General features: G+C 54.7%; 1 protein-coding gene across 2 annotated transcripts in view; it reads right to left on the bottom strand.

The window, feature by feature from the left end:
* NHERF2 (NHERF family PDZ scaffold protein 2) overlaps positions 1–13,037 on the bottom strand; it is an 80,825-nt gene extending 67,788 nt beyond the window's left edge. The window contains exons 1-2 of one of the 2 annotated variants that reach the window (XM_087912568.1): positions 12,585–13,037; positions 6,253–6,510 (exon numbers count right to left, since the gene is read on the bottom strand). In XM_087912568.1, coding sequence (XP_087768694.1) covers positions 6,253–6,510; positions 12,585–13,022 — 696 coding nt within the window. In that variant the 5' untranslated portion in view covers positions 13,023–13,037. The remainder of the gene's footprint in view (positions 1–6,252; positions 6,511–12,584) is intronic. The other variant, XM_026704029.2, reaches the window with a different exon arrangement.
* Between the last annotated feature and the right edge of the window lie 674 nt (positions 13,038–13,711).

Here is a 13,711-nt window from a genome sequence, read left to right as displayed (position 1 = left end):
GCTACTACAGTCCTTTGGAACTTTCTGCCACCCCCTCCGCTTGAGCACTGCAGTTCCTGTGGTACTTTTCAATTATTCTGTCAGACATAAGCCAAGATTTTCAATTATTCCAGGTTGGGCAACCTAAAGGATGCTGTCATTGTGTTGGCAATTCTGGGGCTGCTGTCAGATACACAACAGCTGCCTTTACATTAAGCTATGATACAATAGATTATGTAGATATTGTCACAGACATTATGGCATACTGTACTCTGCAAACTTAATTATAAATTCTTTAATAAGCCATGGTTAAGCAAAGCATGGGTGAGCACACGCCACACTCTTCACCTTGCCTGTCCTACTGTGGCCTCTATTACCTGCGTTACCTGATCCAGGCAACCTCCAACTGGGTGGACTTTGCCTCCCAGACTTCTCCTGCCCCATGAACATTACGGAGAATTCTGGGAGTTGAAGTCCGCACATCTGGAAGTTGTCAAGGTGGCAAGTCATGCTCAGACATGACCCCCAACAAAGCCCCTCTTTAACAGAGCTTCTGGATTTGGGCTGGAAATATTCTTTCATCTTGCCAATAACCTTCTGCCCCTCCTTGGGGTCATCTCTGCATCTCGCTGAAAACATGAGGGCCAGCAACATAACTGGAAAGTGGGGGATTTGCCTCCAAAGCCTCAACTCCTCCTCCACCTTTGAAGTCTGGACCAAAATGCCTTTGCCTAGCAAGCCCCCCCCCCCCCGCCCGCCCGCCCTGCTTCTGCTGGGAATCTGCCGTTTCTTTGGCCCAGAAAGCCACGGCATTTCACACTCGTGTCCCCGGGAACAAAAACAGGCCTGGACCAGCCCACCCTGATTTAATCTCCTTCCAACCTCCTGTTCCTTTTCACTTGCTTTGTGTTTCACTAAAAATACCGCTGCAGAGGAAATCTCTGCTCTGGGGTGGATCCCTTCCTTTCCAGGAGGGGTTTCCTGCCAATACGCCCATTCAAAGACAGGCAGGCGACCCAAGTTCCCAGGCCAGGCCGGAGAAAACAGGGGAAGGGGCAGAGAAGGATGCTCTGAAGTAACACGGGGAGCACGGAGGGCGTGCACAACCCACAGCCTGGCCTTTGCAAACTGTGGTTTGTTGAGCCAGCGGTACCATTCGAGTTCACACACAGCATCCTAGACCAGAACCACAGTTGCAATTCACATTAGACATTAAATTCACATCAAAACAGCCATGTTATATTTCACCATGGAGGACGAACTTCAGTTCATGTAGTCTCAAAACAAGGATTAGGACAAGTGTCAGGCATAAATCGGGACACCACATAGTAGCTTGTTCTACAGACCATGGTAAAAATAATACACAGTTTAACCTGATGTACAAACATTCTATGGACTTAGACTACCATGGCTATGATTTAAACAAACCACAACCTAGAAGGCTGTATGAAGCACAAATGCTGAGTGGAGCCTCCATAGCAGGCGGGAGCAGAATCCCTGCCAAACAGAGCCGCCTCCCCTAGTTTCTGCAGGCTGTCCTGCTGATACCACAGTCAATAGTTTATCAGAGGATCTAGGACGACCAGGAGGAGGACTTCCTCCAATCAAGGCAACCAATGCCATTTCCACCCTGAGACCATGCCTGAATCCGATTGGGATGATCTGCTTCTTCCAAAACCTTCTGCAGTTGTGACCTTTGCTAACAACAGGAAGGTTGGAGAAAGACAGAAGTTCTCCAAGACGGCTGGATTGAGCGATGGGTTCTGGATGAAGGCAGACGGCATCTCCCCCTTCCCCAGAGAAGCACGAGCCATTTCCCAATTCCAGCAGCATGCACCTGGCCTCATGACCAAACCAAGAGGGGCAAGGATCTAGAAGGAGGGTTTCCTACTATTTTCAAGTATGCTTTAAAAAACATGGGGAGCCAAGACTGATTCATCCTTGGAAAGAAGACCACTAGGGAATGCCCACCGTGGGAGTTCCAAAGAACATCCCTGCAGGCAACAATGCCATCTCTCTCTTCTTCTTCCCACGGGGTTGAATCTCTGGGCACAGAGAGAAAGGGGAAAAGACAAACCAAGGATGCTCATAAACATTGTCTAGAATGTGAAAACCACAATTCCACCCCCCAAAAAAAGATAAATGCAGACATCTGATTGCATAAACCAATCTTCGCCAGAAACAAATCTGAAGCCAACTGAAGAGGCAAAATCATTTGCAGTTTAACCCCCACAAGCTTCTCTGGTGCAACGTGCCAAGAGAACTTCTCCAGGACCGGAGAAAGCTTTGCATTCTTAAAGGAGTCCTGGCGGAAGCACCAGAGACTTCGGTCACAAAGCCGGGTCTTGAGTGAGCCAAGACCCTCAGGCTGGACCCAGCAACGTGGGCAACATCTTTGTGGAAAGCAAAGCTCATTCTTCAAATACGGTTTTCATTTTTGAAAAGAGACGTTCTTTGCAGCCTCCTGCAAACCAGGCGAGGGCGACACCCAAGTGCCCCTTTTATATGCCAACCATTGTGTTCTTCAGCTGACCCAGGACAAACAATGCAGGGCTGTTTCTACTAGACTGAGAAGAGGACCGCAAGGTGCCAGGCGGGCTCGGGGGATTCACTCCGTGCCCTGTCTCCATCCATGCATCAGCTTTAGCCATTGTTCCTGGACATGTGATAAAGCTGGATTTCAAATCCCTTAGCGCCACCAATCTCTTGGGGGGACCCAGGTTATCAGGGTCATCCTTTCCTTTTATCACCCACTCCTGCATTTTAGCAGCCAATTTGAGGCAGGCAGCAAAACATTCAGACAACCACCACCTGGTAGCAAAGGGTTTATATCTTCTCTATAGTTTGGCATTGGCTGCTTGTCCACATTTTTGCAGCCTAGACCTGATAACCAAAACACAATGTCTGATTCGGTTAATTTTAGAATCCCTTCTAGTTCATTTCATGCAGAAAATTACTTAACTTAATTGTACCCGCTTCTCTAAAATGCACAGACACCTAATAAAGTAAAAGTGCCTGGACAGCAACATTTAACTCTGCAGTGCATCAAAACCTGAAAGTTGCATCTAAGACACAATTAGGAAAAGTTTGGAGCAGCCTGCGCAAAGTAAGGGCCACCAGCTGAAATGACGTCTGCTTAACGGAGGCTCTACCACCTGCCATAACTGTCGGACAGCTCAACCCGCTCAGCACGGCAGGGCAGACGGTGCGCCAAAGCTTAAAATGTCAAAACAGGCGGGCAACTCCTTCCAAGCTCTGAAGTGACAGCATGCCTCCCTTCAGTCTGCTTCTTGGCCCTCTCCTCCCCATTACTAGCCAAGAGAGAAGGACGTGACAATCCCACCCACTTTGTATAGGGGGCAGAAGGGAACTCTTGGCCACACAACTGCAGAGCCATTAACGGGCTTGGCCGTAAGGTACCCACAACTGGATCAAGAGCATCATTTTGCAACAGCTGCTAGTTCCGAGATGCATATCTCCTCCTCCACTCCTACAGCTGTTTGAGGACATTCTTTTCTCCACTTTGTTTGTAGTTCAGGAGATCAAGGTTTTTTTGTTTTTGTTTTTTTGGGGTGGGGTGGGCTCCAGAAAAAAAGTGCAACTTCCTTCATTTATACTGGAACTCCAAATCCTACTGGTTTCCTCACCCCCACCCTGCTGCTCCGTTCCCAGCAGACATCATTTCAGTGTCCTAAAGCTGGCCTGACAGTGACCGCTCTGGGCTGTTTCACTTTGTTTTTCTAAGGGAAAAGCCAACCAAGAGCGGAAGTGAATTTGCAGAGGAGTTGATGGGACACGCTGATCTTCTCAGGACCCGTTTTAATCAGGGTTCCTGGTGTGGGAATTCCTGGGCTACAGCAATGTATACAAAATGCATTTACAGACCCATGCTGTGTTCACAGGTATTTGCATAAAATATGGAGGAACTACAGCGGAGTCTCTCCAATAATTTGTCATTTGCAAGGTTAAAGAAAAGAAAAATCTTCAGGAAACTATCCACCAGGTTCATCCCAATGCAAATGAAACTGACCACATCATTTCAGCAATCAAGATCAAACAGTGCAAAATTAGCGTTCCAAACATTTGTAGACTAATGCTATTAAATGAATAAATATTGTCTCATCAATATGTAGTCCTTGGTTTACAACAGGTTGTTTAAAAACAGTTCAAAGTTACAACAGCCTTGGTATAAGTATTTACAACCTGTTGTCAAAATTACGACTGTCATGCTACCTTCATGATCATGTGTTCAAATTTGGGAGCCTGGGCACCAGTTCACTTTTGCCACCAGCTGCAGCATCTTGAGGCCCCATGATTGGGATTTGTAACCTTTCCAGTTTGCTTCCACCCAGCAACAACCACTGGGGAAGCTGGATTTACTTAACAACTGCAAGATTCACTTAATAACCATGTGATTTGCTTAAGAACCACTGAAAAAATGGCCATAAAATCCAGCTTGGTTATATGATGACTCATTTAACAACCACATTACTTAGGGACCAAAACCCCAGTTCCAATTGTGGTCATAAGTTGAGCAACTGACTTTAGACCCCCTTCCCAAGCTGAGAGGCTGCGCTGACTCTCAGGATTGCCTGGATGGGGGAGCCTGCCCAGGGCTCCCGGCTGGAGGTGGGAATCGGGAAAAGCTCCCCGGAAGGCCAGAGGGAGAGGGCTTCCCTACTGCTTCCAAGGACAGGACCCAGAGAGTCCCCAGCTGGAGTCTTCTCTTGATGCTGGTCTGGCTCTTTGGAGGAGAAGCTCAGCTGCCTGGATCCCCCACGGAACTTGCCACAGCAGCCACAGGCGGGGCCAGTCGAGCAGCAGAACCAGCCACTCGGGGCCTGGCTGTGCTTCTGTCGTAACGTGGCGTGCACTGACTTCCCCTGAGAAAGAGCTTCTCCTTCTCGTGCCCTCTGCCACTCCGAAGCCCCACACGGAACGGCCTTCCACCTGGGCTCAAAGCCTCCCACGCCCCACCTGCCCCTCCTTGGCAACAGCCCACCCGGAACTCCGTCGCCCCTTTGGCATCCCCCCACTCAACCTCCAGCTCTCGTTCTCTGCACAAGGGGAGAAATCGAGGCAAGCGGGGGAAGGGTTTGAATTCACCCCGGAAGGCAAAACAAACTGCCTTGGCATCGGCTGAGGGCCCATTCAAACGGATTTAGAGAAACGGATTTTGTTTGCTGCCAGAAAAAAAAACTGGTATTTAGACCTTTCACTAATGCCGGTTCCTCCAATGCCGGATGGCCCAACAAGGAAAGGCCAGTCCAGCAACAGGCAGGTTCAGTGCTTGGAAAGGGGTTGCAGCCCAAATCCGGTATTGATCCGGAGGAGAGACAAGGTGACTTGCAAGGAACAGTGTAAACAACCTGGGACAACCCCGAGGCTGGATCAGGCCAAGGAGGGCCCCAGCCCAGCCTTTGGGGTCCCTCTGCCAGATGCGCCTGGCAGCATCCAAGAGGGAGAAGACAGGTGTGATGACCCAAAAGGGCGTGGCACAAAGACAACACAGTCACATAAGTAAGAAAAGTCCCCTTAATACCTCCAACTTTGCCCCCAATGTCCAATTACCTTCGGCTGGAGAAAAAACTCCCAAAAACAGTCTTTGAGTGGAGGAAATTCAGTCCAAAAACAAAGTACATAAAAACTGTAAATAAAAATCCACACAAATCATGCTGCAGTAATTAACTTGACAGGGCAGGAGAAGGAATTGCAGACTTCAACGGCCAACAAAACACACACAGTTGGGAAGATGCCAGGAACCCAGATAAGCCTCCACAAAGCAAGATAATACACAATTTGTTTCCCACCAGTGGCTGTGCGCAACTTCCCTTTTAAAACACTGTCTTCCCAGCTGCAGCTAATGAATGGAATCAGGGCCCTTTCCTCCCCCGTAAGCCATGCAACTCACACTGCTCCCTTCTCCATTCCTCCCTGCATACCCTAGGATGAAGAGGAGGTGGGCCTGGGTCTTCCTCTGAATTCCCTCTCCCTTGTTCTACCTCTTCCCTGTTCCGCCCAGCCAAACTTTGCCCTTCCCCATTTTCCTCCACAGCCAAAGGAGCCACACTCACACTCCCACTCCCTGTCAGCTGCTCGGCCTCCTCCTCGGAATCAGATTCCAACAGGAGCATGACAATAGGCCTCTGCTGAGGGGCTCCCAGGGCTGGCACTTCAGGGCCCCGGGGCCTCGCCTCCACTCCCGCTAAATTCTGCAGACGGTGACAGAGGAAGCTTTTCCCTCCGTCTCCAGGAACAGCCAGCCAGCCTTACCTTCTTCCCGCTCTCTGAGCCTAAGCTGTGCTTGTGCCTTTTCAGGCTCCTGCCGCTCAGCTCGGCCGGAGCCTTCCAGGAGTCCCCATTGCTGGAATGGGGTCCTTTGCCTGCTGGCGCTTCAGGGTTTGACACCATGACCGGCCACCCCGCCTCCTTGGAGCAGGTCAGGCGGAGACTCCGGAAATGCTCGTCGGTCTCTTTGTCCACCACCAGCAACTGGGTCTTGGCTTCAATTGCTTTGATGCGTTGCACAACCTGGGGAAGGACAGATGGGTGGGGGAGAAGAAGAAAATATCAGCAAAGACCCTCAAAAAGGACGGAAGTTTGCTAAATGGGGGCGGGGAAATCTGAGCAGCATCTATTGGAGAGCAGAAACACAATCGCTTCAAGCTGACATTAAAAAGGCAGGGCGGCAACTGTGTTGGTTTGTTCATTTGGCCGGGAAAGGGAGCGTCTCAGGGGAGGCCAGCCTGGCGCCAGGGGCTGAAGAGGAAGGGAGACGCTTGAGGCTGGTTAAATCCATTGCAGTTCACGTGTTGCTCTAAACCTGCAGTTCTGAGTTATCCCTTGACCAGGGCCAGGAAGGGGTGCAGGGCACAGAGAGAGGAGCCCATCCAATGGCTGAGTCTTTTCCTAGGGTTCAGGCCTTAATACACCGCCCCGCGGAAGGACTTTGTTTTCCTTGAAGGCGTTTTGCTTCTCCCGATCAGTTCCCAGAAAAAGCCTCTAGCCCTACAGGCAGGGGGCAACCCCGTCCCCCCTGGCCCCCGTCCCCACCCGCTGCAGGGGAAACCTTCAGGGAGGGACAGCTCCCCCTGTGCACAGCCTGGCTTGGCATCCTGAAGCGGCTTCACACGGCCTCTGGGAGGGTGCAGACCGATTGTCTGGCGCCCTGTGAACCAGCCCAAACATTTCCCTTTCTGCCTTGAAGACCAAGCCCCGGACCCGGCCTCACAGCGAGGAATTCGGACCCTCAAATGGGCTGCCCTGCCTGAACAAGCCAGGGGCCGGTGGGAAGCAGCTCCCTCCATGCGACCTGCCAGGGCTGCCACCTGTAGCTCAGCATCTGGAAAACACCGGCTGCCTTTCGCACACTTGGGACTGATTCAAACACACTCCCACAACAAGCTGCGAAGGGGGCCTGGAGAGTCTGCTCCCCCACCCCCCGCAATATTGCAAGCAAGCGCTCCCTGACAGGAGACGAGGGGCCCAGTCCTTCCCCCTTTGGAAGAGGTGAGCCTGTTTTTTAAGCAGGGGGGTCAGGTAAGCCAATCAGCATTTCAAGCAGCGAGTTGCGCAAAAAACGTTTTGGTAAATGTGGACAGCATCCAGTCCCAGGCGGAATCTGCCCCTGAATCCGGAGTGTGTTTCAGGACTCATCGTGGCCAGAACCAACGGAGCTTTTTCATAGCTGTTGCCCCTACAGACAGCGATGACTTACAGCAGCTTTGGACCATCATGGAGGGAATCATTTGGTTCGATTAAAGAGGCTGAGCAACCGCCAGGAAAGTCTTTGCACAGCTTCATCTGGGGAACCAGTTGCTCCCTTTTCTAGACCAGGCGGCCAGGTCTTCCTTCGGTCACTCAGGCTGTGGTTCTCCTACCACTTGACTACTGCGATAGGCTCGACCAGGTGCTGCCCTTGAAGACCACTCAGAAGCTTCCACTGGCCCAGAAGGCAGGGATGGGCATGCTCGGAGAGGCCCATGGGATGCTGCTGATTTGCCAGCGGCCCAGCCGACTCAGGAACCCTGCTGGGTTAGGGCGCTCCAGGTCCCTCCCATCAGGCAATGCTGCCTATTGAGACCCCTCGCCTGGAGCAGTGCCCGCCCTCTGGGACAGGCAGACCTGAACCCCCCCGCCCTCCCTGCAGCTGTTTGGAAGCGGCCCGAGGCCTGAAGACACGGCTGCTCTTCCCCTGGCTGTTTGGAGAGGTTTTTAAATTTTTGTTTCCACCCAGTTTGCTATCCTGTCATCTCTGTCCTCCTTTTTGTTTCCTGTCATTTTTCTTGCCTTCCAAAGGAGAAAAACATTTCAATGAAATTCCATGAGTGCAGCCTGGTTTTTCTCCCCCACCCCCCCCCCACTCCACCCCTTTAATGCCCTGCCCTTCACCACACAATGCCCCCTCTAGGCCTCTGCAGCTTGCCCCCTTCCTTCAATCCCACACCTGGCACATCTGTAGTGGCAACCCTAAATCTCTCCTCCTGCTGACGTTTGGGAAAAAAGATCCCACTCCACTTTGATGGAGAAATTCTAAAGTTGAACAAGCAGCTGGGAAGAACCTGGAAAAGCTTCTTGCCGGCCATCCTCACTGCTTCCCTGCAGAACACCCAGCAATGCAGCCTCTGCTCAGAGATGCCCACTTAGGAAACACCCCAATTCTCCCTAAGAGCCTCCGTATTATTACCACCAGGCGCTGCACTGAATCATATCCACAGGGAATTGTGGATTAGAATCTGCACATTTTGAAATCAGGACCTGAAGAAATGATTCAGGGGCAGAGCCTCCAACCACAGTTGGTCACACTTCACTTCTTAATAAGCATGCCTGGAATTGTCCTGAAGACAAGGAAAGAGCCTTGTGGTTTGGAGTCCAAAATGTCAACTGTAAATACAGACACAAACGCACATGCCCAGACAGAAACACGCAAAACATTTAAACTGAAAGCTGACTGGTTAGTGCTATGCGGAAATATTCACTGAGAAGGTTCAAAAGGAGGAGATCGTGGCTCTACGATTCCATGATTCAAGGAGCAACCCTAGCCCAAGAAGTCATTTCTTCTGTTCTTCCCAATAGGGAGCCAGAACAGAGATTGGTGGGAATTCTGGAACTTGTAGTCCTAATGCAGGGGTCTCCAACCTTGGCAACTTTAAGACTTGTGGACTTCAACGCCCAGAATTCTGGGAGTTGAAGTCCACAGGTCTTAAAGTGGTCAAGGTTGGAGACCCCTGTCCTAATGCATCTGCAGGCCAAGTTGGGTACAAGAACATCTAGCCCCACCCCGCCCCACCCCCCAAAAAACCAGTCTGTAACTCAACTGGCATGTTGTGCCACACCAAGCTTTACTTAGCCACAACTGCCTGGGTTCACCTGGCACATTAAGCAGGAAATCAGGGTGTGCAAATTATAGTTGCCAGACTTCACAATGAAATTATACAAAATAGAGACACCTCTTACCTTTCTAATAGAGAGATATCACTGCAACAACTCAAAAATTTATGCATTCAGGAGAAACCAGACAAACTATATGGTGACTTGTCTTAGAGAGTTGTGGGAACCTGACTGGGATTCAGAAAAACACTGCCACATTCAACTAATGGCCACAAATAAATTGGGGGATTTTGCAGTTTAATTCCACATCACTTATGAAACCCCACGAATAAGCTCCGAACCTCTCAGTTACACTATGTTTCTCAGCCTTTACAATTATGAGCTGTGTGGACTGCAACTCCCAGAATTCCCAAGCCAGCCTGCTTGTTGAAGTTGAAGTCCATAAACCCTAAAGTTGCTGAGGTTGAAAAGCACTGGGCAACACCATGAAGGGGAGTTGGGAAGGCCACTTTGGAGAAAAGTCAACAAGGGTCCCATTCAAGGTTGGCCAAGGATGTTCTCAAATTTGCAAAAGCAGCATTAGCAGCCAATAGCAATGATGCAACAAGGATGCTGCCTACACAGCAGTATTATCATGCAAATAGGGAGGATTCAGTCCTTGAATCTCCCCTACATCGGATGCAAGAATGTAACTCACAAGGGTTCTGCCCCAAACAGCTCGCTGCTCTCCGTCCCCAGGGGCTACTCGCAGCCCCTCTCCCCGAGGCCCCCCTTTCTGAGGGACAACCAGGAAGCCTCGATTCCTCCCCTGTGTGGCCGGTGGGCATGACGGACTGCTAGTCCAGCAATGCTCCCTCAGGCACATTCAATGGGAGAGAGAAACCGATGGGAACGGGAAGCCATCCGCCCCACTTGACCTGTCCTTGCCTGGGAAAATTTCCAGGGCGGATTTCAACCTGCTCCAGTCTCCCCCGTTCGAACGGCTGATCTCCAACCTCAGCCTCTGAGCAAACAAGTTTCAGTTAAGCAGAGGTTGCAGAAAGGAGTTTGCAGGGAGGCCAGAGGTGCTGCCAAGAGGCGGGAAGGAAGCCTGGAGCCAAGGAAAGCAGAGCGAGGTACGGGAGACAGTGACAAGCGAGCCGCAGGCTGGCTCCATGCAGAGAGATCACTGGGGTGTCCTGCGGAGGGACCGCCTGGTCTCGGACTCCTCTCTGAGACACAGCTGGTCTCTCCTTGCTGGAAAGGGCCGTGGACAGTCTCAGGCAAAGGCAGGGCAAGCTGGCTCTCGGCAGAACATCAGCCGAAGACACAAACCCTCCTGCCCACTCCACACGGGTCAGGCCGGCAGCTTTCCTCCTGCCCATTTCTCCCTCGTTTGGCCGGCTTCCATCCCAGGCTCCTGGTCATGAGAACTTCATTAACGTCACCCCTTTCATTAGGGAAGCACCTTCTGGGTTGTCTCCTTGGCTCCCTGCAGCGGGTAGCTTGGCTCCTTCCCTGTGGTTCTGCCCCAGAGGAGGAGGGAAAGGGGCCAGGCCCACCAGCCAGAGGCTCCCTCTCAGCCCAGCCTGCCTCGCAAGGCTGGCGCTGGCAGGGGGAAAAGTTCGGGTTATGCTAGAAACTTCACCCTGGACAGCAGGCGGAAAGGCTAAAGGACCTGACCGAATCACGGTAATGGCTGCTCCCCAGTGAGGGTTTGTAGCACAGCCCCTTCCTCATTCGGGACCCTGGTGGACGGCTGCCTGCGGGTGGCCACCCAGTCTTATCATTTCTCTCCTGACTAAAACGTCTCAATTACCACCCAAGAGCTGCTGTGGGATGCCTTACTTTGGGGGTGTGATTATATCATTATGGGACAGCTGATTTCTTCTCTCCTTCAGAGGCCAAGCGGCAGGAACCTCGGTCCCAGAGCCCGTCTTTGGCTTCTGCCTTGGAAAGCAGCATTGAGCTGAGCCTGGAGCCCCCTCCCCCAGCAGAGGCAGAAGGGGAGACTCTGCTGCCCCCCTCAACACCATCCCAAGGGAAGGCGCACACACTTGGCCGATCTCCCGGGCCCATCAAGCGACGGAGCCCAGCGCAAGCTGGCAAGAGGGCAGGGGTGGCAAGGACGCCTCCATGGGGGTCTCTCCTCACTTTAACCTTGTAGCAACCTGTCAGTGTCAGCCAGTGGAGATTACAGAGAGTAAACAGAGGCCAAACCCTCCTGAGAGCTCCAGGCTGGGGATGGTCTCCCCATTCCGGGATCAGCGCTTTTACCTGGGACCTTCCGCCTTATTCTGGCCCAAGCCCCAGAACTCCCCAGCCAGCGTGGCCACCCCGGCCATCCTCTCCAGTTCCTCAGGCCTTTGGACGGCTCCCTTAAGCGCCTCCTGCGAGCCCCAGGCTTCTTTTGTTTACGCAGCAGGGAAAGAGGACTCCATTTACACAGCAAACTTCCTCCGCTCTCCTCCGAAGCAGCTTGGAGGGGGAAGCCGGTCCCTCCTCACCCACTCATTTCTCCAGGCTTGAAAAATTGAAAGCTAGCACTGGAAAAGCTGCTTCTCCTCACCCCACACCCCCCAAAAAAGCTGCTGCGGGGTCTCTAGCAACCCAAATCCCCTCGGCCCCCGGCCCTGTCCGGCAGGCTGTCCCGTGGCTTCTCCCTTCCCTGCAGCGCATGGGTCCTTCCAGTGTAAGCCCCCCTTAAAGCATAGCTGCAGAGGCACCCGCCAAGTTGCCTGATCTCCATCCCTGCAACAGCCCCTGGCAGCCCGGCCCCTCTGGGGCTCTTGGGACCAATCCCAGAATTCCCAGCCAGCCTGGCTCCCCGTGAGACTCCTGGGAAGGTGCCAGCTGGGCGGGGGCCACTCCAAAACCACCTGCCACCTGAGGCTTCACCTGGCCAGCACCTGGGGGCCCCTCCCAGCACCAGACCCTCGGCCTCGATTTCAAGGGGGAAGCAGGCCAGGTGTGCAAACGGGAGGGGGCCTTTGGGGGGGCTCTCCGCGGCCCCTGAGCCCCCCACGGGGCAGGTCCCTCGCCTTGCCTGCCCCGATAACCCAGGGAGGAGCCCGGAGCGGCCCTTATCGGGCGGGCCAGCCGGCCGGGGCCTCCTGGCACCTTCTCCGCTCCAAGTCCGCCGGAGCTCCTCCCGTCGGGGGCCAAAGTGCCCCGAAGAGCGGCTGAGAGCGGGTCTGGGGGCCTTTGGTTCTCGGGGCAACCCCCCTCCGCCCGCCCCGGCTCTTCCAGGTAGCCTGCGCCGCCCGGGAGGCTCGTCGTCTGCCCGGCGGACCCACCTGGTGGTGCGTCTCCTTCTCCACGTTGACGCCGTTGACTTCGAGCAGGCGGTCCCCGGCGCGCAGCCCCGCCGCCTCGGCCGGCGAGCCGGGCTCGACCTTGCGGATGAACTGGCCGCTCTTGCCCTTCTCGCCGTGCAGGTGGAAGCCGTAGCCCTGCTCGCCGCGCAGCATCTGGCAGAGGCGCGGCTGGCGGCGGCGGGGCGCGCCCTGCTCCTCCTGGGCCATGGCCGGCCGCCGCTCCTGGCTCCTCCGCTCCGCTTCCGACGGGTCGGCCGGGCGAGCAGCAGCCAGCCAGCCAGCGGGGCGGCGCTCGGCGCGGGGGCGTCTCCGGGCCGCCCCCGCCCCGCGCTCCGCAACGGCGCCCCCAGCGCCCGCAGGCGGCCAGCGGCGAGGGCGGCCCGCAGCTGCCCGGCTCCGGCGGGGCTCCGCGACCATCTCCCCGCCCCCTGCGCCAGCCCCTCCCGCCCCGGGCGGGGCAGGCCGGCCGCGGAAGGGCGCCGCGGGGCGCGTGCAGAGCGCGGAGCCGGGAGCCTCCCGCGAGGGCCGGGCGGGGCCGGGCGCGCAGTTGGGAGCGGGGCCCGAGCGCCAGCCGGCTCTTTCGGGGGAGGCTGAGTTGCGAGGGGCCGGGCCGGGGCTGAGGGGGCCTCGCGGGACGCACCCAGCCACTGGCGGGGAAGGGGCCTGGCTTCCTCCCTGGGACCCCTTGGCCTCAACGTCCGTGCTCGGGCGAGAAGCGCCGCCGTTGAGCGGCAGCTGCGTCGAGGCCAGCAAAAGACCCGGAGAGCCGCCGCCCCCCCAGCAGAGCCGCCCGAAGGGGGCTTAGGCTCCGGGCGGGGGGGCGGCCTGTGCCGGGCTCTTGGAGCGCCTGGGGCGCCTGGGGGCTTTCAGGCCTCAGCCTGGATGGGGCCGGGGGCTCCGAGGAACCACTGCGCAGCTGAAAGAGGAGGGAGCCGAGGTGGCAGGGCTGCTGCTCTGCCAGGCTGTCATTTTCATGCCCTGAAAGCAAACCGATGTTTAAAATAACGCTCCAAATCTGCATTGCGCTTCATTTCTTTTGCCCCTACAGATGTAGCTTTAGGGGGAAACGCCACAGCCTTCACTCTCCATTCCTCTTCACGGGCTTT

Source organism: Pseudonaja textilis, chromosome 14, assembly GCF_049901715.1.
Source record: "Pseudonaja textilis isolate UNSWEBS1 chromosome 14, rPseTex1.2, whole genome shotgun sequence".
Lineage (NCBI taxonomy): Eukaryota > Metazoa > Chordata > Lepidosauria > Squamata > Elapidae > Pseudonaja > Pseudonaja textilis.
The sequence above is the reverse complement of the archived record's forward strand: the minus strand, read 5'-3'. Positions and strand labels throughout refer to the sequence as shown.